The sequence below is a fragment of the Cupressus sempervirens genome, chromosome 8, assembly GCF_028749045.1.
Source record: "Cupressus sempervirens isolate cs-2001-9-10 chromosome 8, ASM2874904v1, whole genome shotgun sequence".
NCBI classification, from domain to species: domain Eukaryota; kingdom Viridiplantae; phylum Streptophyta; class Pinopsida; order Cupressales; family Cupressaceae; genus Cupressus; species Cupressus sempervirens.
The window spans coordinates 419578061-419602869 of NC_143125.1; the positions used below are offsets into that span (position 1 = coordinate 419578061).

Here is a 24809-nt window from a genome sequence, read left to right on the forward strand (position 1 = left end):
TATGGTGAAGACTTTGTGCTCCAAGTAGACCCGTATGGTGTTGATAATGGACTACCAATTTAGGTTGTACGACATATGTACATAGGAGGCAGGATGCACGACAAGGCTGTAGGTGTCTGTATGGTGTATGGCAAAGGCGGATGCTGCCATACAAAATAAATGGTGTACGATGTAGAGAGGATGATGCTACCGTACAGGTTAGATGAGTGCCCTTACAATGAGAGAAAGATAGTTTTTGGCATAAGATAGCAAAAGTGGCGTACGGTTTGGGTGAGTAGAGGAAGAGTAGGCTAGGTTGTACGCTGGTTTGCTTGCAACATCGCTTTATTCTTTATTTTTATATATAGTGAAGGTAGTAGTGGAACCCCTTTTTTGCATGAGTGTGGTGATTTTCTTTACCTCAATAGTTTTGTCACCTTTCCCTTGGGAGACTGGACTTTCTTCTTCATTGTCAGGTAACACCTCAATGTAGTGAATCTTTCCCTTGCCAAGACAACGGTGGCTCAGTCCCCATGGCTCCTTGTAAGTTAAGCAAAGTTTCTTCCTTCGAAGCTCTTGCCAAGAGTCTTCATCTAGTGGAGGCTTTTCCTGAATTGCTTTCTTGTTTTTGTCTTCTTATGGGGGAGGTTTTGGAGTAGCTATGTGGGTTTTGGAAGAAGTGCGGCGATATCACGAACCTTCTTAATAGCTTTCTTGAGTGTATGCGGGTTGAACCCTTTGATCCAATCTCTCAAAGGTTCACTCAACCCATCCATGAATAACATGATCCAACGCCTGTCCAAGATGTTCGTGACTAAAACAAATAGCCTTTGAAACTTTGTGATGTAATTGTCTACTGTACCTATTTGCCTCAATTGTGCCAAATCTTTAAAGTTTAGTTCGAGGTCCTTCCTATCGAAATGGTCAATGAGTTTCTCAGTGAACTTGGCGCAAGAGGTCACTTGGTAGTGGCTGAGAGTGACCAATCTGTAGTTTTACAATTCATGAGCCACTCCTAGATGGAGTTTTACAAAATTGATTTCTTCTTCTTCGGGCATTGGGTTGAGCTGAAAATAGGTGTCTTCCTTCAGAACCCATGCTTATGCAATGATTACTCCAGATCCATCAAATGGTAATAAGTTCACTTTTCTAATCTTTCTCCTGAGGTCATCATTAAAATAACCACGATTTCCCCTTCCTGAATATCTCGTTCTCAGATCAGCATTGTCTTTGTAGGATATATCGCCTTCCATGTTCATGCTTCTCCAATCTTTTTGAAGTTGTTTTTGCATTTCTTGAAAGGTGGGCTCTCGTTCTTTGCGCGGTGCCTTTGTCCTTGGGGGTAAGATTGGTATCGAAGGTCAAGAGTGAGAGAGTTGAGGGTTTTGCTTTCTCATAATAGAGTTGTTGCTATGCCCATTTTGTTCTTTGATTGCTTTTCCCTCGGCTAATTTTTGTAATGTTTCTTGCATAAGTCGTTGGATTCCGTTGATCTGCATTTAATTTATGGTGAGCTCTTTCAAAAGATTCATGACTTTTATAGCAGGATCCTATGGATCCACCATTCTACCAATGAAGTGATCTCACTTTCTTCTTCAGATATAAACTTTCATTCAATTCCACAGGCTAGCGGAATCACTGGCTCTGATACCATTGTAATATTCTAATGTGAATTTCTAAACTCCATTTGTACAGTAGAGAGGATTTTGTACAGTGAAGACTATGTGCTCTAGGTAGACCCATACAATGTAAATAATTGACTACCAATTTAGGTTGTACAACATATATACATAGGAGGTTGGATGCACGATGGGGTTGTGGGTGTCTGTTTGGTGTACAAAAAAGGAGGATGTTGCCATATGAAAAAAATGGTGTACAGTGTAGGGAGGATGGCATTGTTGTACAGGTTGGATGAGTGACCGTACAGTGAGGGAAAGAAAGAGTTCTGGGTGTACAACAACAAGAGTGGTGTACGGTAGGCTATATAGTGGTTTGATGTTGTCGTATGATGAGTGTACTGAAGGTATTCTCGTACGGGCAAGCGGGATAGAAGGTACAATGCTATAGAGGATAGCGATGTGGTTACAGATTTAATGTGCAATGCCATGCAAGCTATATGATCATTGAACACTATATAGAAGTGCTATGCCACAAGCATTGAAAAATCGATACACAGGAAAAAATTGACAAGTTATCGCAAAGATAGTGATTTCAATTGCAAACAACGATTATGCTCCAGATGTGCCAAACGGAAGAAAAATAATACAAAGAACAAAATAGGGTGGAGGTTAAATCCCATTGAAATTGTGATAGCCAAGTAGGGAAGGTCTTTCACTTCCAAAATGGTGAACAATAGTAGAATTGCAGATACAATAACATAAACCAAGTCACATACCTACAACATCCAACCTAATGGACATATATACCCCGTCAAAGGAAAACTCTTGAGGAAGAAACAACATGCTGACACATGACATGAAAAACACCTACACCTATGGAAAATAAAGATGGGCATGAGATATACATAAGTCGATTGGGACCTCAAATACAAAAAATATTATTATTTTATTTTATTTAATAACGAGGCTATTACAATTTCCAAGCATAGCCTCCTTGCCTAAAACAAAACATGAAAATATACAATGAGCTCTCTCCTTTATATAGGAAAAGTGGAGAGATAAAGGGAACCTTAAACCACTTTAACTTATTCAACAACTAACTATGCTTACTCAATGTTGCAAGAATTAATGCACTTGCAACTTGATCGCATGTAGCGACTATACAGATACATGTTTTCTTGTATTTACAAAGTGTTTGCTTCTACATGCAATTTATCATAAAATCTACACCTACTCTAGAAAGCATAGAGAAGAAGTGTTTAGGACACTTGAAAGATGTCTTCACTGAGTATCAATGAGTTTCTCAAACTTCTGCAGAGACTCTTGTAAAATTGTAACATCTAATTCCTTGGTATCCTGTGCAGTGATCGTTACTCTCTGAAGTGTGCCTCTAGAATGCATAGAGAAGTGTTTAGGACACTTGAAAGATGTCTTCATTGAGTATCAATGAGTTTCTCAAACTTCTGCAGAGACTTGTACAATTGTAACATCTAATTCCCCTATATCCTATGTAGTGATCGTTACTCTCTGAAGTGTGCCTCTAGAAAGCATAGAGAAGAAGTGTTTAGGACACTTGAAAGATGTCTTCACTGAGTATCAATGAGTTTCTCAAACTTTTATAGAGACTCTTGTACAATTGTAACATCTAATTCCCTAGTATCCTGTGTAGTGATCGTTACTCTTTGAAGTATGCTTTCACCTTCAGAAATAACATTGTTACATTCGCTCATCTTACTTTGCAAGATACTCCATGAAGTTGATGAACCGCTAGTAGAGTCTTCTCATTCAAAGGATCACCAATAGAGCTCAAATTTTCATTAAGTTGATCGTCAACTATTGGTTTCACGCAACTTTTGCAATCTTCTTCACCCTTTTGGAAATTTGGATGTGTTATATTAAAGGGGACAATTGTGGACTCTTTCTTGTTTGCATCCTTCTCCAATTGCAGTGTAGGCTTGACTTCATTAGTATGACTCACGGTGCTAAGTACCTCATTCTTGATCACCCGACCGAGATCGATGTTGTCGGTTCTATTACCTTTGGAGGATGAGAACCTCAACCACAGGTCTATGTACTCCTTGAGGGATATGTCTGTCTACCATTTGTTGTCAATCCAATCCTTCATGATTTCCTTTAGTGACTCAATCCAATCCATTTTAGAAGTGTTCCACAAGATGGCGGGAATTTGGCTTTGATACCATTGAGATGTACCAAATGGGTCAAATGTGAAAAACTGGTGATGTACAGTCCCTACATGTAGTCATGCTATAATTTCTTCACTTCCCAAGATGTCGTGAATCCCTCCAAAGTGCTTCGCACAGTCCCTTGCAACCCTTAGACATGCTTGGAATCCCCAACGACTCTCTACTAGTGTAGGCACCACTAGAAACTTGTACAGTCTTCTGTCTACGACTAACAAACCCCCGATTGTCTTGTATAGTCAACAAAGCTTGCATTCACTCACCCATACAATGAAACTATCACTCTATGTATGTACAGTCATATTAGACTCCACCTTTGGCAGTTGAACCAATAATCACGTGTAGATGACAATAGCTTCCCAATAGGTACAATGAACTTTGGTTTCACATGGGGTTCAACTAGGTTGTACGGTGTTAAGGATTATATCATACGATCATCACCCAATCCCCTTTGTACGATCAACAAAAACACTGTATGGTCAAATGTCATGACACAATCTCTATTGTAACGGTACTCCTTGATACGGAAATATTGCCTTTGGTAAAAGTTAGTATTATTATTACATTATTGATTGAAAGTAACACAGATCAACACCAGAGAGATTATGTTGCATTGAGATGAAGATTTGTTCATGTTAAATAAATAATGATAGCACTCCAGATTACAAGAAATGGATCTTCATTAAAACGATTTCGGTGCAAGAGTGGAATACAAATTTTTCCTTGAATGAAGACCTTCACAAATTTGATGCACATAATGAAATACTCGAGATAATGTTTCCAACAATAGACAAGGGTGGTTGTGAACCACCATTAGTGCGAATGCAGACTAGGGAGGGACTTCCACCTCCAAAACTGCATACGAACTACCTTAAGCCTTCAGCTTTTGGAAATACAAAGAAAAGTCAGATAATTCCATGATGACAATGCCTATCCATCTCCTTATAAAGGTCTCCTAGAAGTATCTAGAGATTTACAATAATTCATAGGCTGACATTTTTTTATTAGTTTAGCAATTTATAATTTTAATAATTTGGGTCCCATTCAATTTTTTTAATTAAATTAATTAAGAAAGGTCTTTTATAATATAATTTAAATTCTCGGACCACATAATTTGTTAATTTAATTAAGTTGTTTTTATTAAAAAATTTGGAACATCACAGTGAATGCAATTGGAGCTTGTTCAAGTCCATCCATGTAAAGAAGAGGAACAAGTTAGTGAAAAAATGCTTCAATGACCTTGTCTTTGTGCAATATAACCTTCAGTTGTGCAGAAGGAAGTTAAAGGAAACATTGGCTAGTCCACTTGGTTTGGATTGCATAAATACTTATTGGACATCACTGAAGCAAACTCCATTGCTTACAGAGAATGAGATCTATTATTTGGAGAGTAAGGTTATGTAGGAGTGTGTATTGAGATTGGAGGACATTGAGGATGATGATAAGTCATTGCTAGTGCCAACACCATCTACATCTAGGATTGAAGCCAAGTCACACCCAAGTGTGTTAGGCAAGGAGGCACAACCATTGTGAACTCCTAGGTCTAGACCCATTAGCCCTCCCATATTTTTTAATAGAGCTTTTAGGAAGGGGAAGACAAAGATGTAGACTGTTTTGATGTTGTATTTTTGTTTCAGACTAACAAGCTACTAGCCAATAGCATTCCAAACGAGGATGTCATTTTGTACCCAATTTGAATTTAATTATAGCTAGACTGGTTTTCTTTTTAAAGTTTACTTATCTATTAACTCATTAGCTCCATCTCCTCATTGAATTTTGTTAAAAAAAGTATTTCCAATTCATTCTAAGCAATTTTTTAAGTTATCGAGTTTAAGGTTTTTGCTAAGTTTTTTTTCAGGGGACCTTGGTGAGAAGCCTCCAAGTACGAGTATTTCGACTATGATATAAATATCATAATAATTAAATATAAAATAATAGTAATTATTAAAAATATTTAAATATCTATAGTTCCCTACTATATTGAGCATGACTAGGCCTGGATTTAATGACTTGGCCCATTGATCTAGTAACATAAGGTTTACCCTAACCATAGGTTTAAGGTGTGAGACCAGATAAATGCTCATATTCATGTAAAATATCATATGAATGTAGTGGAACTGGTTTGGGCTGTCAAAGTGGGAGACACTTAAGAGACTCTGCAATTGGACCTTCTGGATATTTTCATAATTGATATATTCAATATTAATGTTCAGAAGTACTACAAATATCTCGTGCAATATTTGTGATATCTTTGCAAACTGCTTTTTATCAAATGATCTTTTTAGATGCTGGATTGCAAATACTGGGGATTAAATGTCAGCAACAATTTTGGATAGTTGGCATACTTTCATTAAATTATATGTATGAATAATTTGGTAAAGACTTCTGCTTCCCGTGCTGTGTAATCCACTAATAGACCATCCTAATAGTTGTATTTTGCCAATTGGTGATCTGAAGGTTCACCTAGTTTCATTTGAGTGCATTTGCATTATCACGAGGACCATAGATAGCTAGGCTTAAACCCAAGTCATTCAAATTGGACTAATTTTTACCTACCACTAGACCATGAATCACTGATATAATGATACATTATTGCTACTAATATCATTAACTTTGTTGTATACATTTTCTTTTTGGCCTAGTGTACATACTGGAGTACAACTAGGCATGTATGTTTTATTTTTGTGGGACCAATTATAAAATGATGACTAATGCAAAGGCAGCACCAAAATGAGAATGGATATCAACAATAAAACAAATGTTTCAAACGTAAAAATGGCACCTACTACATATTTAGATTTTAATTAAACAAAATTTGAATGGCACCAATGCTTTACTTATTTAGTTGAAATAGGAACCTTAGCCTCTAGGAATGTCAAAAAAGGCTTTTTTTTGGACTTTAATGATAATAACTTGTTTCATTTCCTATAGGCATGGGGAATTTTAGAAGAGAGAGAGGGTAACATAGCGACTGCTCGAAGATTGTTCAAATCTTCCGTAAATGTAGATTCTCAAAATCTTGCAACATGGATGTCATGGGCTACACTGGAAGAGAACCAAGGAAATTCTATTCGTGCAGAAGAGATTCGCAACCTCTATTTTCAACAGGTATTTTTAGTTTTTTCTCGATGATAAAATATTTCTAACGAAAATACTTGTATTTGTATTTGGACATTTTGAGAAATTGAAGTCATTTTTTTAATTTAGTCTTCAAAGATATATGATGGTTTAGTTTGTTATTCCTTTTCTTACAATGTGCAAGCTTATATATCCTTATCACAAAGGCCATTTTAGTTTATGAATGAGATGAGACTCATTATTTTATTTTTTCCGTGTTGTTTTGTTAAGGGTAAAAACATCACCGAGGCCATGCTGGTTCTAGGACTGAACAGGCCTTAGTCTTAGATGTATTCTTATACATCCATATCGATTGACTTCTAGTTCACCTTATTGCACTGTGGAGTTTTGAAATAAACTTTCTGTCAGTTTCTTTTTAAATGTACCACCTTATTGTTGCATCACAATTCCTTGGTCAAAGCTTCTAGTCTTCTTAATGTATGCAAACTATATACATATTTAAAGACAAACATTTATAACCATTATTTAAGTATGTCTAATTTTTTAGTGAAATAGAGACTTTTTTAGTTATATATGAGACTCAAATTCAGAGTCTACCTCAAACAGTCTTAAAGCACGGGTAAGTTGACTTCAACAAATATAAATCCAGAGGCTTTATTATGGACACCTTTTTGAATTTAGCATGCTATACTTTTTAATTCAAGTCCTAGACGCATGCAATGATTAAACCCTAAAAATAACATTGCTGGGAAGGAGTATATTACCATCTGTAACACCACATGTTTCAGACACTTTGGCATTTCATGTTTTTTGGTTTTTAGTGCCTTTTGTATATCCCATGCCAACTTGTTGCAACACAAAGGAAAGTTCAATTGTGTATTTTGGTCCAATTCAGTCAGTCCCAGTCCCATGCGATGCCAATTCAATTGAAATTTGCTTCTGAATTTTCCTAGTTCTTATAAAGCATAGAGAAATAGGTAGATCTCCTTGTTACTAACATCCAACAGCATTAGCAAAGGATTAGGGCCAACTGAAAAACTCTCCCTGTCCAAAATTGTAACAACAAAAAATACTGAGATGATGTTGTAAGAGTTGAGGAAAAATCAACTCCACAATTCCCAAGAATCACTTGCATGCAATCTATGACTGAAAGAGAAGCAACAAAAGACTATGGAGGCCAAAAGATAATGATCCAGAAAAGAGGATTCATATTGATTGTGCAAAAAAATGCAATGCGATTACACAATACTTGATAAAATTACAAAGTTAGTATCATTATAAAAGGATATTAGAAACTTTAAAGAATAATGAGATGCCTAAGTTTAGCTTAAGTGTAGAGTATAATGACTAATAATTAAATAAATAATTATTAGGCACAACTTGATAACTCTAATGCCCTCCCCCTTAAGATGAACTTAGGGAGAAGCTAAAATTAACTAAGGACTAAAAATACATGTAAACAAAATTCATGAAAGTAAAAGTGCATCTTGACAACTAGGACTGATGAGGTACCTGAGTACAAAAGAGTCTTTGTAAACCACGTGGGCAAAAATCTCCTCCAACAAGAGATGAAGACTAGTGAAAGACTAAAGAAGCCTCTAAACTAGAGGAGGTCCCAAAAAATTGGAACAAAGGAATGATTTTGAAGAACACATGTGAAGCATGAAGAAGTTGTAAACACTGTCAAAGAGTAGTTGTTGATTTGAAGAACCTCCACTGAAATAGAACATGACCAAGTAGAGAAGATTGTAATCTGCATTAGTACCCTTAAATGACACTACTCAAATCATGAGGCGAACAACTGAACTCAAAGATATAGATGCCATAAAACACCAAAATTTGAAGAGCCAATCAGTCAAACCAAGGAAGCATTTGAACCAACAAGAGAAACACCCCCATAATGTGGACAAGGGAGAGATGACAGATACACTGAAAAGGAAGGCCAATGAGAACTGCATGACGAAGGAATAAAAACATCAAAGATGCAGAGAAAGTACATAACAGTGTCATGGAAAGATCACTCTCTTGACACATATCATGGGGCTAATGTTGTAGAAGGAACACTCACTTGACAAAGATAAGTGGAAAATAAAAGTGAACATCAACACCCCATGACAGTTTATAATCTAGTGCATGAACAATAAGGCACAAAATGTGCTAGATTCGAAGTATACAATGCATAAGGATACTTCATCTCAGTGTGTTTAATGCTTACAAAAAGACGTCTACAATGATCAGAAGAGACGAGGGTGGAAATACAAAAAGAACAACCAAAAAAAAGTCATCCTACTCAAAGAAAGAGATCCCATGACCTAAAACATCCAAGATATACACTGTAGTGCAGAAATACAAAAAATTGAATAAAATATACTTGGAGCAAAATATGGAAAAAAGAGCCTTACCACTAGAAAGAGCATAGAACCAACTTTTCGACGATATAAGGTTTTCGAAAAACAAAGTTTGGATGCTCAAGTTATGTTGCCCAGAGTAAAAACAAAAGTTTTGGCTTTGATAGCCAAAAACACCATCAAAATAGCAAAATCAGAAGACCAAACCTCCAAATTTGGATGGAGTTGGGAAAGAGTTTTCTAACGATATAAGATTTATCAAAAAATGCCTTTGTATGTCAATGATATGGCCAAAGAACTGAAGGTGATCCAGAAGAGCTTAGAAGGTGTTTGAAGGGTTGTTGAATCAGTGCTGATGTCAGCTGACAGTAAACTTAGAATTGACAATCATATGACCATCAAAAAGCCAAAATCAATAACTACCTAAAAAATTTGGTGCTCGAAAAAAAAATCCTGGTTGTTGGAAAAGTTGCATGTGCTCGGAAAAATCCCAGTCGCACACGGGTGGTTAGAAGGTGTACGAGTGGGGGCACAGTGGTTTGAACCATAGCGGTGGTGGAAGAACCATTGCAGGTGGTGGTGGGCTGCATTATTTATTTACTAAAACTTTAAAAAGACCCAATTAAAATTGTTTTTTTTTTAAATTGTTTTTTTTGCAAAAATGCCTCTTTGAACTCAGTGCCCATGGCTTGAGGCAATTGTTTTTTGCTTCAAGGTCAATTGTGGCCAAAATGGACAAACTTTATATAGAAATAGGGGGTTTTGGGTACTATGTGCACAATTGTGAGGTCAAATTGAGCCCAAACTATTCAAAATGGGGCTACCCCTAGAGCCAACAATAGAATTTGAAATCCAAAACCCGCAAAGCTTCAAAAAAAATCTTCAAAATTTTTGAGGAAAAAAAGGTCCAAAATCTCTCATGAAAAGAACAAGGGCATACAAATCTAGAGGTTTGATACCATGTAAGAGTTGAGGTAAAATCAACTCCACAACTCCCAAGAATCACCTGAATGCAAACCTAATACAGAAAGAGAGAAGCCAAAAAAAAACTATGGATGCCAAAAGATAATGATCTTCAAAAGAGGATTCATATTGATTTTGCAAAAAGAATGCAATGCAATTACTCATACTTGATAAATTTACAAAGAGTGTATCTTTAAAAAACGATATTAGAAACCCTAAAGGAGATAACCCTAAAGAATTATAAGATGCCTAAGTTTAGCTCAGGTGTATGTAGAGTATAATAAACTAATAATTAAATAAATAATTATTAACCACAACATGATAACATTAACAGATGTAGGAGCAGGTAAGCACTACTTCATATCCCAAATCACAAACGTTTTAAAGAAAAGAAATAAAAAAAGATGATAATACTATTTTCAAAGAAGCATTAGTTTGGTGTGGAATGTCCAACCTACGACTCTCATACTGTTCCTACTCGTCCTACCTGGTAGCTCAGGCCAGATAATGAGAATGATGACAATACAAGTGCTTTAAAGGGAGCTTCTAATTATTAAAGGTGTTATGAATCTTTTAGACTGGTTTGTAGAAATGGTACTAGGAGTTAGTGCTGCAAATTCAATGAATAAGAACAGTGCTGCAAACTTAACAAAAAGTAATGCTTTCGGTAAATATAATGTCTTACAGGTTACAGAATTGTTTTTGTCCATATAGAAAAGTTAGGGCTATAGTAAATAGGACAAGTAATTATGGTCAAAATACTGTCACTTGACAATGAACAAGCTACTTTTGTGTGGGTCCTGTGGGTAGGTTCAAAGATCATGGTATTATAATGTTTTTGCAAAGATGCTTTAAAATAAATCATGTTGTAGCAGATTTTCTGCTTTGTTTCATTTCAGAATTCTGTTGATGTAACTCACTCTTTTTCCTGTATACAAATGAACAAATGGACTTTCATCAAAAAGAGTAAACATCCGATTTCTCTATTATTTTATTCCTTGCAAATTTCTGTTATGTGAAAAACAACACACAAATGAGGATTGCCAAGATATGATTACTTTTTAGTTTCAGGTCTTGGGCTTTCCCCCAAACTCAATATGGAATCTTTAGCGGGCAGAAAGTGTCTAAAGCGAGGTAGACTTAAGTGAGTATGCTACAACTTCAAGGGTGGATATGTAATCAAATTATTCCCCTCGGTTTTGCATCACTTGCCTCAGATTCAAACCTATATTAGAACGTGGAAGAGATTTGTTAAATTATACAAGATCCCTTCAAAGTGCTAGAAAGCACAATAGTAAATATGTATGTCCCCTTTGCGGGACATCAGAAATTAATTAAATAATTACAAATTTAAGTTGTCAAAATACAGTAACAATTTAATTATTTAATAGAGCAAATCAAGTGACTTTTTATGCTCATCAGAATTATAAAATATAAATTTATTTCAAATTAAAAGACAAAGAAATGAAATGTCAAAAGACATGCTGATGGAAAGCCAAGAGTTCTCTAGAGAAGACTCAAGAGTACAGTGAGAAGATTAGAGGATTATTTGCCATCATGACTATTTGGAAATAATTCTCATTTTGAAACTGAGACATTTTGTGATATCCTCAATCTCAGAGATCAAATTAATTAGAACAATGACACAATTAATATAATATTTAAATAATAAATAATACAATATAATCTGTTATTAATATAATATTATATTAAACATTTATCTGCCTAATAATATATTAAATAAATGTTATTATAATATTATAACAAATAAATACTATTGTAATAAACATTACAATTATTAAAATAATTAAAATAATCTTCATTATAAAACATAAATATAACTCCAGAATAAACATATGTAACTTTCTTAATAAAGAATATTTTTATTACTAAAATGAATTGTTAAATAATAGAACAATTTTCTTTATCATTAAGTCAATACTTAATATATTATTATATTATAATACAATAAAGACTTAAATAAATAAATATCAATAATTATTAAAAACATATTACAAAATATTATATTATAATATATAATAAACATCCTCATTCGAATGAAGGAATGATTTCAATCCAATAGTCACGACGTTCTCATTTAACAAATATAAATCGAAGGAGAAAATCTTTAGGGCAAGATGAATAGAAGGCAGGGATTTAAAGATTCAACGGGGGATTCATCGATTAACATCATGAAAGTTGAGGTAAGCGGGAGTTTGATAAGCGCTCAAGAAACTATATCATCAGACGTCAAAACTCTACCACCCCAGTCTCATCGAAGAAAGGCATCTGTCTATAAACGCTGTCATCATGTGAAGGAAGGCATCGAGTGGGAGAACAAAGCACATCCGGCCAGAGAAGGTTACCAAACAATATAAGCCCTATTACCGTGAACAGGAAGAGTAAAGAGCACATGTTACAGCCAAAACCAGTAAGTACGTCACTCAGACTATAGACACAGAAAGAAGTTGCGAATTAATGAAGTGAAAAAGTCAGATATCGATTTGGAAGAGTTGCCAAAATCCAATAAATATCTGCTGTCACGCCATCATATTTGAAGGAAATCATCAACAGTCAGTTATTGTAGTGCTTAGACGTTATCTCAACCAAAAACCTGACTACACATCCATCGTGGGTAAAGAAAAATAGAGGGCAACACTACCAATTAAATCTTAAACGCTCATCTGAATATAGCAATAGTATCAATTGGAAAATTAAATAAAAATTGAAGAACAGGTCAATATAAGAAGCATACAATCTTCCCACAGAGAGTGAACTTAGAGTCCGGGGGAGCATTCATAATCGAATGCTGAGATTCTGAATTAGATTATAGGGAGGGGATTTATAAAGAATCACTTAGGAACCGATCAGAAAAGGGGGGTCAACAAAGGTTACAGTCAGTAACGTGGACAACATTAGCACGCTAAACAATAATTTGCACGTATAGAGTCATTGCAAATCACAGGCAGTGACCATATACAAGAAATAACAACTGAATATTAGTCATTGGCTGAGGATAGTAATACACATAAAGACAGAATAAGATTGTAGAATTCAGAACAAACTCAGAGACCATCTAGAAGTTACAGCAATCAACCTTAACTTGGAAGCAGGGACATTACACATTTTAGGATATTGCATATGGATTAGCTCTTGGAAAAATAGTAAATGATGCTATAGGGATTTAAGATATTGCCTTGGAATAGAATCCCATAACCATTCCAAGCTCTGGAAACGTGATCTCCTGCAAAAGACTTCCAAGCTTTCTTATATTGTCCCAAAAGTCCCAAGTTTTTTGTATTTATTTTTATCATTTCTGTCAAACTTGTTCAAATGGAAATTTGTACGCACTTTTAATATATCTCATAACATTGGGTTTGTCTATTGTTGTCTGGTTCGAGTGTAGGTATTTTTTTTAATATACTGTTCTTTTTCTTTATGGTCACTCTTATATTCACTTCTTTTTTGTTCTACTATATTGCAGAGGACAGAAGTTGTAGGTGATGCATCCTGGGATGTGGATTTGTCAGGATTTCTTGCCCCTGCTATCAATCGTATAAAGGGTTTGCTGACGTTTGATAAGGGAAATGAAAAACCTAAAAATAGTTCCTCTCAGGAAGATGAAGGTGATTGTTTTAACAATCCTGATGTTACTAATACTTCAAAGAAGTTCCTCGACAGTACAAAAGGAGGAGCTTCTTTTGACTTGGACTCTTTTCTTAAAGAAAAGCTTTCTCTTGATGTTTCACGAGTGTCCTCCGGTGCAGGACCATTCATTTTAAAGAAAAACAAGAATAAATCATTCTGGAAGAAAAACGAAAACACGAATAAGTCAATCTGGAAACGGCCTAAAATAAAGAGCACTGGAACTTCATCTGTTACTTGAACTGCCTGACTTGGCATGGAGTTGTAAGGTGTATATGTATTAATGTGCATATTATTTTTGTTTCTTTATTCTTTCATTGGCAATTGAAATCCTATCTTCTTTGGGATCATGTGTTCTGGGTAGGGAAAACAAAATGAATATATATGCCAATAGAGGACTTCAGTAGGATTGGTTAAAGTTTCTTCCCTCTAATATGTGGCAACTTTTACATTGATATCCGAGTCTGACTTTTACTGCCCTGAAGATGTGAAATTTTTTAAACCATGAAAAGATACATGTGTGTTTTATTCTCATGCTTAGGCACATTTGTAATCTTACAAGCAGCTTAAAACTAGTTAACTTCTATAAATATCTTCTTGCACGTAGAATATCCTTTCAATTTTTTTAGTTGCCCTTATAACTGAACAGATATGTGATAGCAAGTTTGTAGTGCTATCATAAACCAATTTAGTATTTGGTGTTTTTTCTTCTCAAGTACATCATACAAGTTTCGATGTACAAATCCATTGGAGAGATGGAAGATGAATGCAGCTTGATCTATCTCTCGTGAGATATTCACACAAGGTTGTCACCATGGATCACTTCTTACGATCTTGTTTGCCTGCATATCAAAGACGGATGTTGATTTGTTAAGTGCACCGAGGTTGCTATTGAAGGATTTCAGGGGAAGAAGACAATGCATGAACGTCGCCATGCATCTCTTGCATGTCATAGAATGAAATGTTAGATGGGACTTCAAATTAATTTATGTTCGACTGCTAAATAAACTTCACATGGTGCCATGTTTTCATGTGCATGACATTACCAAGAGGAGTGCAAAAGTCGTAGTTGCAATTGGCCCCTATCAAACCAAAGGCTTTATGCGACCAAGTGGGCAAAAGACAACCAAATCCTATTGAAATGCGCAATGATATGTGTGTAACCAAACTAGAGATAAACGTAATAGATCAGGTGCAAGGCAGTAGTTACACGAAATGGTGAATGTGGTTAATATAAGGAATAATCTAATTTGGCACAGTTTGATGATGTATATGTAATCTACATATCATATGCCATTGCAAAAAATGTTTGTGGTGCCTATCACTAAATAAAATGAGCTGCAATACGTCAACTAGATAAGAAACCAGAGATAAGATTAGACAATCTATGGCTGTTTGCGGTGCCTGTTACTGCATAAAGTGGGCTGCAATAGGTCAACTAGACAGCCCATGGCTTTTAAGATGGCCATCATTTATTAACCTAAAAGTTAAAACAAGGAAGTTGTAGATAAGAATCAGAATTCCATGTGTGGGTTTAAAATGATCCTAGACTTGTGTCATAACCAGTCTCTCTATAAAACCGAATAAAATGGAAAATATATTGCCACATACATTTGTTTAGAAAAATTGATTAATTAATAGCCTTATTTATTTCTGTAATGACATAATTAGGTATAAGTAATTGTCAGGTCATTTAGATCAGATAGAGAAAGTAAAATTGGGTCAGTTACGGATTGAGGATTTTCTTTTTACATATCTTTATGAATCTTGAGGAAATTAACTGACTTTGGCGGTTGGAGAGCTGGAAGGACTGGGAAAAGGGACAGGGAGTGGGAGGCGGCAAACAGAGAGCTGTAAACAACATTGGAGATTGGAAGATACAGAAAGGTTTTGATCACCATATTATTCAGGTTCCCATTCTTTTTGTATGTAAATGATGACCTTACTTTCCTTTGTGCTGGCTTGTGGTGATCTAAAATTAGGGAAATTTATTGAACTCCATTCTTTATTTTGGCAATCTATGATAGAGTCGATTTACTGTGATGAAAGAATGACATGAATACATGCCAAGGAAGCTCCAAAAATGTCATTAGATTTGTTTGTATTCTGGAAAACGTCCCAGATCATAGCGATAAATCTAGAAAACTAAGAATAATGTACATACTATGTAAAACCGTCGGGCTGGTACTCCAAAACTCTCACATTTTTAACATATAACCCCAACTTGGATTGATACGATATAGGAGGATTAAAGTGGAACTCGTGTAAATGATTTTGTATCAGACCAATACATACTGAACCTCATGAGCCGAGTATCATTTTCATTTTCTTTTAAAAAAATTGATTGAAAGCAAGCCATGGTTTTGTTTGAGAATGCGCTCAACAATTGCCAGCATGAATAGCTAAACTTCAAACTAGCCAAAAGATTGTATAGGAAAAGTTAAGAATCATCTAGATTAATAGTACATTGGAATCAAATTCTGTGAGTGGACATTGAGTACCATAACTGTGTTGCCTTTCCATAAATGGAATGAACAGATATAGAGTCGAGGCATGCTTGATATAGTTGGAATGTTTATGCCCATCAAGTAGTACATCTTTAATCAGACTCTTGAATTATCTGTACACATGAGAGTTGTGCCGCACCGTGATTGCTTGGGCACAATATTTTGCTATTTAAATGACATGAGAAAATCCGATTCCCTGTGCTTGGATTCTTTTCTCTGTTGAAATCTAAAGTAGCAATCCTTATTTCCTTGTTCACGCGGCAATTCTGACTCCTTGTGCATTGAATGATTATTAATAGCCTCGTCTGAGCTGCATATTGTAACCACAAGTAGACAGAAGAAATGACAAAACACCATCTATGAAGGGGATCAATAAGGTATATATCGAAAACCACAACATCCTATCTGACTAGGATCTCAAATTAAACTGTGGACACCCGCATACAAGGCTGTGTAATTCAAAACACAAAAGAAACTACATATCACGAGCTGTAATTAGAGAACTGAAAGTGTGACTCTAAATTTTCTTCTATCAGCATGATCTGAAATTCCAGCCTTTCAACAAACTGTTACTGACTTTATGCATCGGATATTATACATTTAGCATTACATGGTCAAATGAAATCATCTGTGAGACAATTGTCAGATTTGAATAAACCGTGTATCGATTCTCAACTCTTTTCGAATTATAATTTGGTGCATTCTTTTAAAAATTGCGTTTTCCTTCTATTTTGTATCTGATCTAGAAAGAAGTTACAATTACCTTCTAAATATCACAGTTGTATCAATTTTGTTGAAGGATGTTGTAGTATGACGTTGTATTACGTCAACTGTATGTATTATTGTTTCTTTGTATTAGTGACACAATATTATAGCCTATGATGTGGTCTGCTTGTAAAAGAATAGTATTGTAGGTCTTCAGTAATGATTTAATGATTCCTGAGTGGTGTTCAGTTGGGAAGTGGAAATTGTTGATTAAGGGGTTGTTTAATCTCATTTTGTTCTTGTTTTCCTTGAAATGCAATATATTATACTGTGATAACATATTGGAAATAACACCACACATAATGGCATAGAATGACACAAATGCATTGAGTGTATTTTTTATAAGGAGTGATAATTAAGGTACACCAGTATGTTATATAATTCAATAAGCAGATACTTGACTTGTGCACATTGTTTGGACATTATTGATACCTTATTTCACCTATATAATAGTGTGTAGTGATTGTTTTTACTAGAAGAATTGTTTATGTCTAGGAGTGATAATTAAGGTACACCAGTATGGTATATTATTCAATAAGCAGATACTTAACTTGTGCACATTGTTCGGACATTATTGATACCTTATTTCACCTATATAATAGTGTGTAGTGATTGTTCTTACTAGAAGAATTGTTTATGCCTATGTACAAATAGTGCATTGGAAATTGTTAACTCTTGAGATTACTATATTCATTAAGATTTAATTTTTGCAAGCATGTCTCATTTTATGCCTATGTGGAGATAGCACATTGAATTTCATTAAATGCTAAGATTGTTATATTCATGAATTTCTTTTTTCTTGAAAAGAGTGCATTTAGACTTCTTTGTGATTGGGTGTAGTGCGACTATTTTGGGAGGGGTAGAAATGGATACAGTACGTTGTTTCTTTCTATCTTCCAGTTCTGTTTAGAATGAATAAAATATGTTCTGATGCTTCTATCAATTAAATATGGCTCTCTAAGTGCTTTCGCCAAAGGTGTTTTTATACTACATATTTGTAGATATGCATGTTTTTTAAGTTCCCTGCCACATTCTATGATTAGACTATTTAGACATATGTGGAAAGTAGTATGTTTCATGGTTGCACTAGATCCATCTGATCCTCTTGTTCCGAGTGTTAGGTTTCTCATGCCAGGGCCAGGGTGTCCTTCATATCAAGGACCCCGAGGGAGCTAGAGACACTCCATGGTTGGCGTGGTTAAAGCGCTTGGGCCACACTTCCATCTTAGATAGCAGATGGATGATGATTGATGGCTGTTGTCGATAGAAACTGTGTAGCCGATGGGTTCATGTCGTCGGTAAAGATTTTGTTGCCAACTAGTAGATTAGGATTGTTATGTAGCCGACGGATGCTTTCGGGAAGGTTTGGTGGGAAGCATTTATACCCCGTCTGGGATCATTCTAAATCATCTTATGCTCTGTATGTAATCTCTTGGCATATGCGAATGATAAACAGAGTACTGTTGTTGTTGTACTTGTTCATTGTCTGTGTGCATTAATCACTTAATTTATGCGGTAAATAATGGTTGTGGAGACTAAGACTTATAGATGGACACATGTTTGAGGCATCTTGTTGGAGGCTTTCCCATGATGTAATGTAAACAATCATCTTATGATAATCATTATGATGTGATTATGTGCAATGGATATGTATCTACAATGGTCTTGATGTAATTATTTAAGCATACATTTTGATGGGTTGATGATGTTTAGGTCAACATCTTAGAGAATGCAATGTAATTGCCTTATGTTGTGATCAACAAATTGTTAAATCCTTGGTTATGGTAAATGGAATGGCTATTGACTTTTCAAACTAGGGTCTTCGATTGTATATTTCTACAATTCTAGTGATTGTATGATGTGGCAATTGCTGAGTAGGATAGAGATCTTACATATGGTATCAGAGCGGTGTTTAAACCTTAGGGCCTTGGGCTACTTTGCTAATTTGCGCAAATGTGTATGGATACAAGTGTTTGATTTGTCACCATGAGCACTAGAGTTCTTGGTTTCACACTAGGGCCTTAATTTCACTAGTTGTGACCCTAGGTTACACAATTGTAAATCAACTAAACTTAGTCTATGTGTGTCAGTATAGACTCTTGGGTTGTTTATTGTCTCCTTGAGTTACAATTAATTTCAACAAGGATAAGATGCTTCTTAACTATATTTGATCTTGGGTTAACCATACATTTGTTCAAAGATGGTCAAAATGGAGCTTTCCTGAAATGAGTGGTAAGTTGAGTACTTCATATGCATTTTAGATTTAAAAATAAAGTATTTTATTCTTGCATGTGTGAGGCAAGAAGGGTGCAAATTGATATTATCCATTGAGGTAGTAAATTGATGGTTAGAAATGCCTATAAGGTTATGAACTTGACTTGTGATGATAATAGAAATATGTCTTATATTGTAGAAGTGGCACATGTTGAATAGATGGTGCAAAGAAAGCTAATATTAGCTTCATGAGATTCTTGGAATAATCTAGTATGATATGAAGTAAGAACAAGGGATTTTGTTTATAACGATATTGTATGTCACATTTTTAAATTTAGAATCAATGTACGAAATTGTAAAAGAAAAGATATAATTAACAAGAGTGATGCATGTTATGAAGTTTGATCATGTTCTTAGCACTCCTTGGGCGCAAGGTGTCATGAAAGATCTACTTCCTATGGTGGCTGATGAGAGTCATTGTGTTGTATGTGAATTAGCTTTTATTTGATTATGCGATTTTTTAGTTTTATGAACTTTAAAGTGATGAAGGGCTACCTTGAAAATATTATATGTTCTTTATGACCACCTAGCCACCTATTTTTTTTGGTGATCTATCTTGTGCGACTCATGTTCACTTTTATTTTATTTGGTTTTGGTTCTCCTTATTGGACTTTGAATTGGAATTTTGAATCTCAATTTCAGGATTTCTTCGGATCTTGAGGCAGCTAGGGTGTGCGCATTTTATGATGCTAGTCCTGTGTTTTAAGTGATGTCATCTATCATGTTCAATGTGGAACATTGATAAGTTTTATAAGGGAGTAGATTGTGAAGAACATGCCATTCTTCCTTAATGTACTTCAAGCATAATGCTAACCCATTATTGAATTATAATCCTAAAAACAAAAATGTGATCCAAACTGTAACCATGAATCTTAATCCTAATCATAAATATTTAACGATAATGTGAAATATTTGTATCTTGATTCAAAATGTTTAAACCCTAATCATAGATATTATAACCTTATCATAAATATGTACATTGTAATACTAAATATTTAAATGCTAAAATATTTAAACATTAATCATAAATGTTTGAATTCTAATCATAAACATTTAAATGCTAATTGTAAATGTTGAAATCCAAATGTTTAGATTAAGATTGAACATTTGGAATTAGGGTTTGATATTTTTTATTAGAATTGGGATTTAGCATTAATGTTTCAATTATGGATTTTTACTAGGATCCAAATATAGGGTTTGATTTAGTATCAATGTATAACATTTAGGATCAGGCATCATCAATTAAGCTTAGCAATAGGGTTTAACAATTTTGACCTTGATTAGGGTTTAACATGTATGACTTGGATTATGGTTTAGCATTTATGAGTAGGGATTACCTTTTAGGCTTAAAGTTCCAATTACAATTTAGGATTTAGGGTTTATAATTTACAATAAATGTTCAACATTTAAGATTAGTGTTACGATTGGGTTTTACCATTTAAGGTGTAGGATTGAAGATCATGATGTAGTTTTAGTATTAGATTATAGCTTTTAAGATTAGGATTTACCATCTATAATTACGGTCATCATTTAAAATTAGGGTTTAGCATTAAGGACCCATAACATTAAAGTAAAATATCAAATTTAGACTCTAAGAAAAATAGATTGTGACCTTTATAGACAAAGTAATGTGAATTGAGCTATGACACTAATTAAATAATATATGTAGTTTAACCTTGAGTAAACCTAATTAACCACTCAGCAAAGTGAACCTTAACTGCATACCTTGGTGTTACTGTATGATGCTTCTTTTGTTGTTGAATATGTAATGTCCCCACTATTAGGGTTAGCTTGAGACATGTAACACCTATAAAATAAATATTATAATTAAATAATAACAAGTCTAACTAGGCTATTCTACCCTTTATATCAACCCCAAACATCTCTAGATCTGGCTTCCTAACTCTTTGTTATTTTTTCATCTTCTCTAGAGTGTACCCCTTAAGGTTCTTGGATGGGACATCATCTATCCAAGGCCAGTCACATATGCATATGTTGACATTATCAAAATATATTGGCACATCAAGTAAGGCATCTCAGTTAGATGGAGATTATATCAATCTCACATATTGACATTATTGAGATGGTGATAATCTTAGGCATTGTTTACTATACAGGATAAAGAAACTTAACACATGTAGTATAACACGATACAACACAGAGAAAATACTTTATTCATATATGCACTCAATGATTACAATCTGAATACACTGATTACAATGATGATTCCAAAGTCCATCTCGGATGGTGTACATATACCTTTCCGAAGGGGTGACTCAAGCATCATGCACTCGTTCGAATACTATTCTACCCATTAGCTACAATATAGATTTTACCGACAACATCATCCCCCCCAAAAGAAAAGTTGTCTCCTGACGACAATACAACAAAACTCAAAATAAACAAAATACATCAAAAATACTAAATAGAGGGATGCGTCCTTGGCGTAGTGGTCATCCGTGCCCTCAACTCGTTCAGCTCCGCCCGTAGCTTGTGGACTTTCTCTTTCCTAATCTTCAATTCTACTTCTACTTCCATTTAAAGCTCTAGGGTTGATTGCATCATCTCTGCAATTTCTCCCAACTCTTTTTCTTTTCCTGCTACCACTTGTTCCTTTTCTGCTGCCAACTTCTACAGCTGACTCTGTCTGTCTAATAGGGTTGTCCTCTTGGATTCCCAGGCTGCCTTCTTTGAAGCTAACCTGGTAGCTAACTCCTCCCAAGCCCTCTCATCTGCTACCTGATCTGCCTAACTCCTCCAAAGAGCGTAATACGCCTCCTTGTGTAACTTCACTATCTCATGAGTCAAAACCTCTACCTGGCTCTCCATACCAGGACCACTCATCGTGGCCCAATCCTACTGCATTTTTGCAGTCTCCACATCTGACCATCCCTGCTCCTCAAAACAAACTGTAAAGGCAGCTGGGCATCCCAGCCTCATAAAAGATATGGCTCCCTTTAGCTCCTTCACCACTGAATCTAACACCTGAGTTTCTATGGAATCTAACACCTAGCAAGCCCAAGTTGCTACAACTGCTACATTAGCAAGAAATGTCTCTCTCATCCCTATCTCTCGCGCTACTAGATGTTCCTGTTGTGCACCTATAGCCTTCTCCACTGCTTTCGCCATATGCTCAACAACGCTATGTGGTACTCCCTCGGTCTGTGTCTGCCCAACATCCTTTAATGGGTTCTTTGGAACTGCTTCCTGCATGGGTGTTAGCAACAGTGCCAAATGTTTACCATATAGGATAAAGAAACTTAACACATGTAGTATAGCACAATACAACACAGAGCAAATACTTTATTCATATATGCACTCAATGATTACAATCCAAATAAACTGATTACAATGATGATTCCAAAGTCCATCTCGGACGGTGTACATATACCTTTTCGAAGGGGTGACTCAAGCATCACGTGCCCATTCAGATACTATTCTACCCATCAGCTACAATATAGATTTTACCGACGACAGGCATGTCAATCAAAATGGAGATTTTTAATCTCACATACCAACACTGTAAAGTTTAAGATTGGTATATTCCCATAATAGACTATATTGATATCAAATATCTTTAATCAATATAGTATTCATTTCATAATGTTCTATTTATGTACATTTATATAAATGAATGACCACATATATATAATCACATATGTTTATAATATACCACTTTACATAGAAATGAATTAACATACTTTATACTTACCTTAAAGTATAGGATTGTTGTGTAGTGTGCTTCCATGTGTTAATTAGATATTTCTAATTAATTATAGTCTACTTTAAACTAAACTTTAGGCATATAGATGATCTCTCTTTGTAATTGAGATTAATTTATTGTTAACAATAACAATCTCTTTTTTGCTCATCAAGAATGTCTCATCTATGAATCTGACAATTCCTGCCTCCATAGTTTTTGCTTCTCTTTCTGTGATAGGTATTTGCATGCAAATGATTCTTGGGAGTTGTAGGGTTGATCTTTCATCAATTTCAACATGGTATTAGAGCATCAGAGCTTTAGATCTTTATGCCCTTGTTATGTTTGTGAGAGATTTGGCTAGTAGTTTTAAATCTGGCATCGACCCTTTGTTTTTTGGGGAACTATTTTTTTCTGGGTAGACTAGATTTTTTTTTACATCAAGGGTCATTTTTCAGGCTTTTTTTTGCCTCGATGGTCATTTGACCGTCAAATTTGGGCTCATCACTTGCTGACATCAATGCCATGTCAGTTTGCATCAACATTCTTATCACCTCTTCAGGCTCTATTTGGACCTATGTTCACTTTTTTGCTCATATCTCAAGCATATAGACTTAGTTTTTTGCAAACAAGATATTGTCGGAAAGTTGGTTTTGAGCCCATCATAGTGGTATAGTTAGTTTTCAGTTTTGATGCTTTTTTATGGTTTTTTTCTATTGTCAAAGTCATGAGTTTAGTTTTGCACTTTAGGAGGCATATCTTGAGCATCTGATCTCTGATTTGGGAATTCTTTATATCTTTGGAAAGGTCTTGTCAAGCTCTTTCTACTGATGCTAGTTGTCTTCCTAGATTCTACTCTAGGCACATTCTATTCAGTCTTTTGCATTTTTTACATCCTGGTGGATATCTTGGTTGTTTCAGGTTCAAGGATCAATTTTGTTGCTTCAGATGATTCATCATGACTTGTACTATCTATTGTATTAGTCTTATGTCTTTTCTAGTCTATTTAGACATCATTTGTATGCATTTTTGCAAACACACTGAGATAAAGTGTCATATTGCATTTGTATTTTTGTTTCAATTGTTTTGCCTTGTTTTGCCTTTTGATTCTAGTGTCATGTGAGGACACTTGTGCATATTATTGTATTCTTGGGATTCACCATATCTTGTGCCTTATTGTACATGCACTACTCATGATTAAAGTGCCATGGGGGTTGATATGTTGCCTTTGTTTGCCATCTTCCTTTGTCCAATGTGTGTCCCTTCCGTGACATTAGCCTCATGATTTGTTTGAGATTGATCATCTCAGTACACAAATATGTACTCTTTTGTGCATCTATGGTTCCTTAACATGTAGTTATTTTGGCCCACTTTTTCAGTTGCCTGTCACCTCACCCTTGTCTACGTTAGGAGGGGTTCTTTTATTGTTTCTCATGCTTCCTTGGTTTTATTAATCAGCTCTTCAAACTTTGGTGTTTCGTGCCATCTGTATCTTCGAGTTTAGTTGTTTACCTTTGTGTGCCTCCTGATTTGATGCAGATTACAGTCTTCTCTACTTTGTCATGTTCTATTTCAATGGAGATTCTTCAGATCCACAATTACTTTTGATAGACTTTTGCAGCTTCTACATGCTTCAGTGGTGTTCTTCATTATCATCTTTTATTCTTTTTTTCTAGGATATTCTCTATTTTGGAGGCTTCTTCAGTCCTTCACTAGTTTCTTTTAGCATC

At 35.1% G+C, this 24809-nt stretch overlaps 1 protein-coding gene across 2 annotated transcripts in view; it reads left to right on the plus strand.

Annotated features, from left to right (window-relative positions):
- HCF107 (high chlorophyll fluorescent 107) overlaps positions 1-14142 on the plus strand; it is a 222153-nt gene extending 208011 nt beyond the window's left edge. For both annotated transcript variants that reach the window (XM_089797958.1, XM_089797957.1), the window contains exons 7-8: positions 6731-6907; positions 13673-14142. In XM_089797958.1, coding sequence (XP_089654084.1) covers positions 6731-6907; positions 13673-14074 — 579 coding nt within the window. In that variant the 3' untranslated portion in view covers positions 14075-14142. The remainder of the gene's footprint in view (positions 1-6730; positions 6908-13672) is intronic.
- The last annotated feature ends 10667 nt before the right edge of the window (positions 14143-24809 follow it).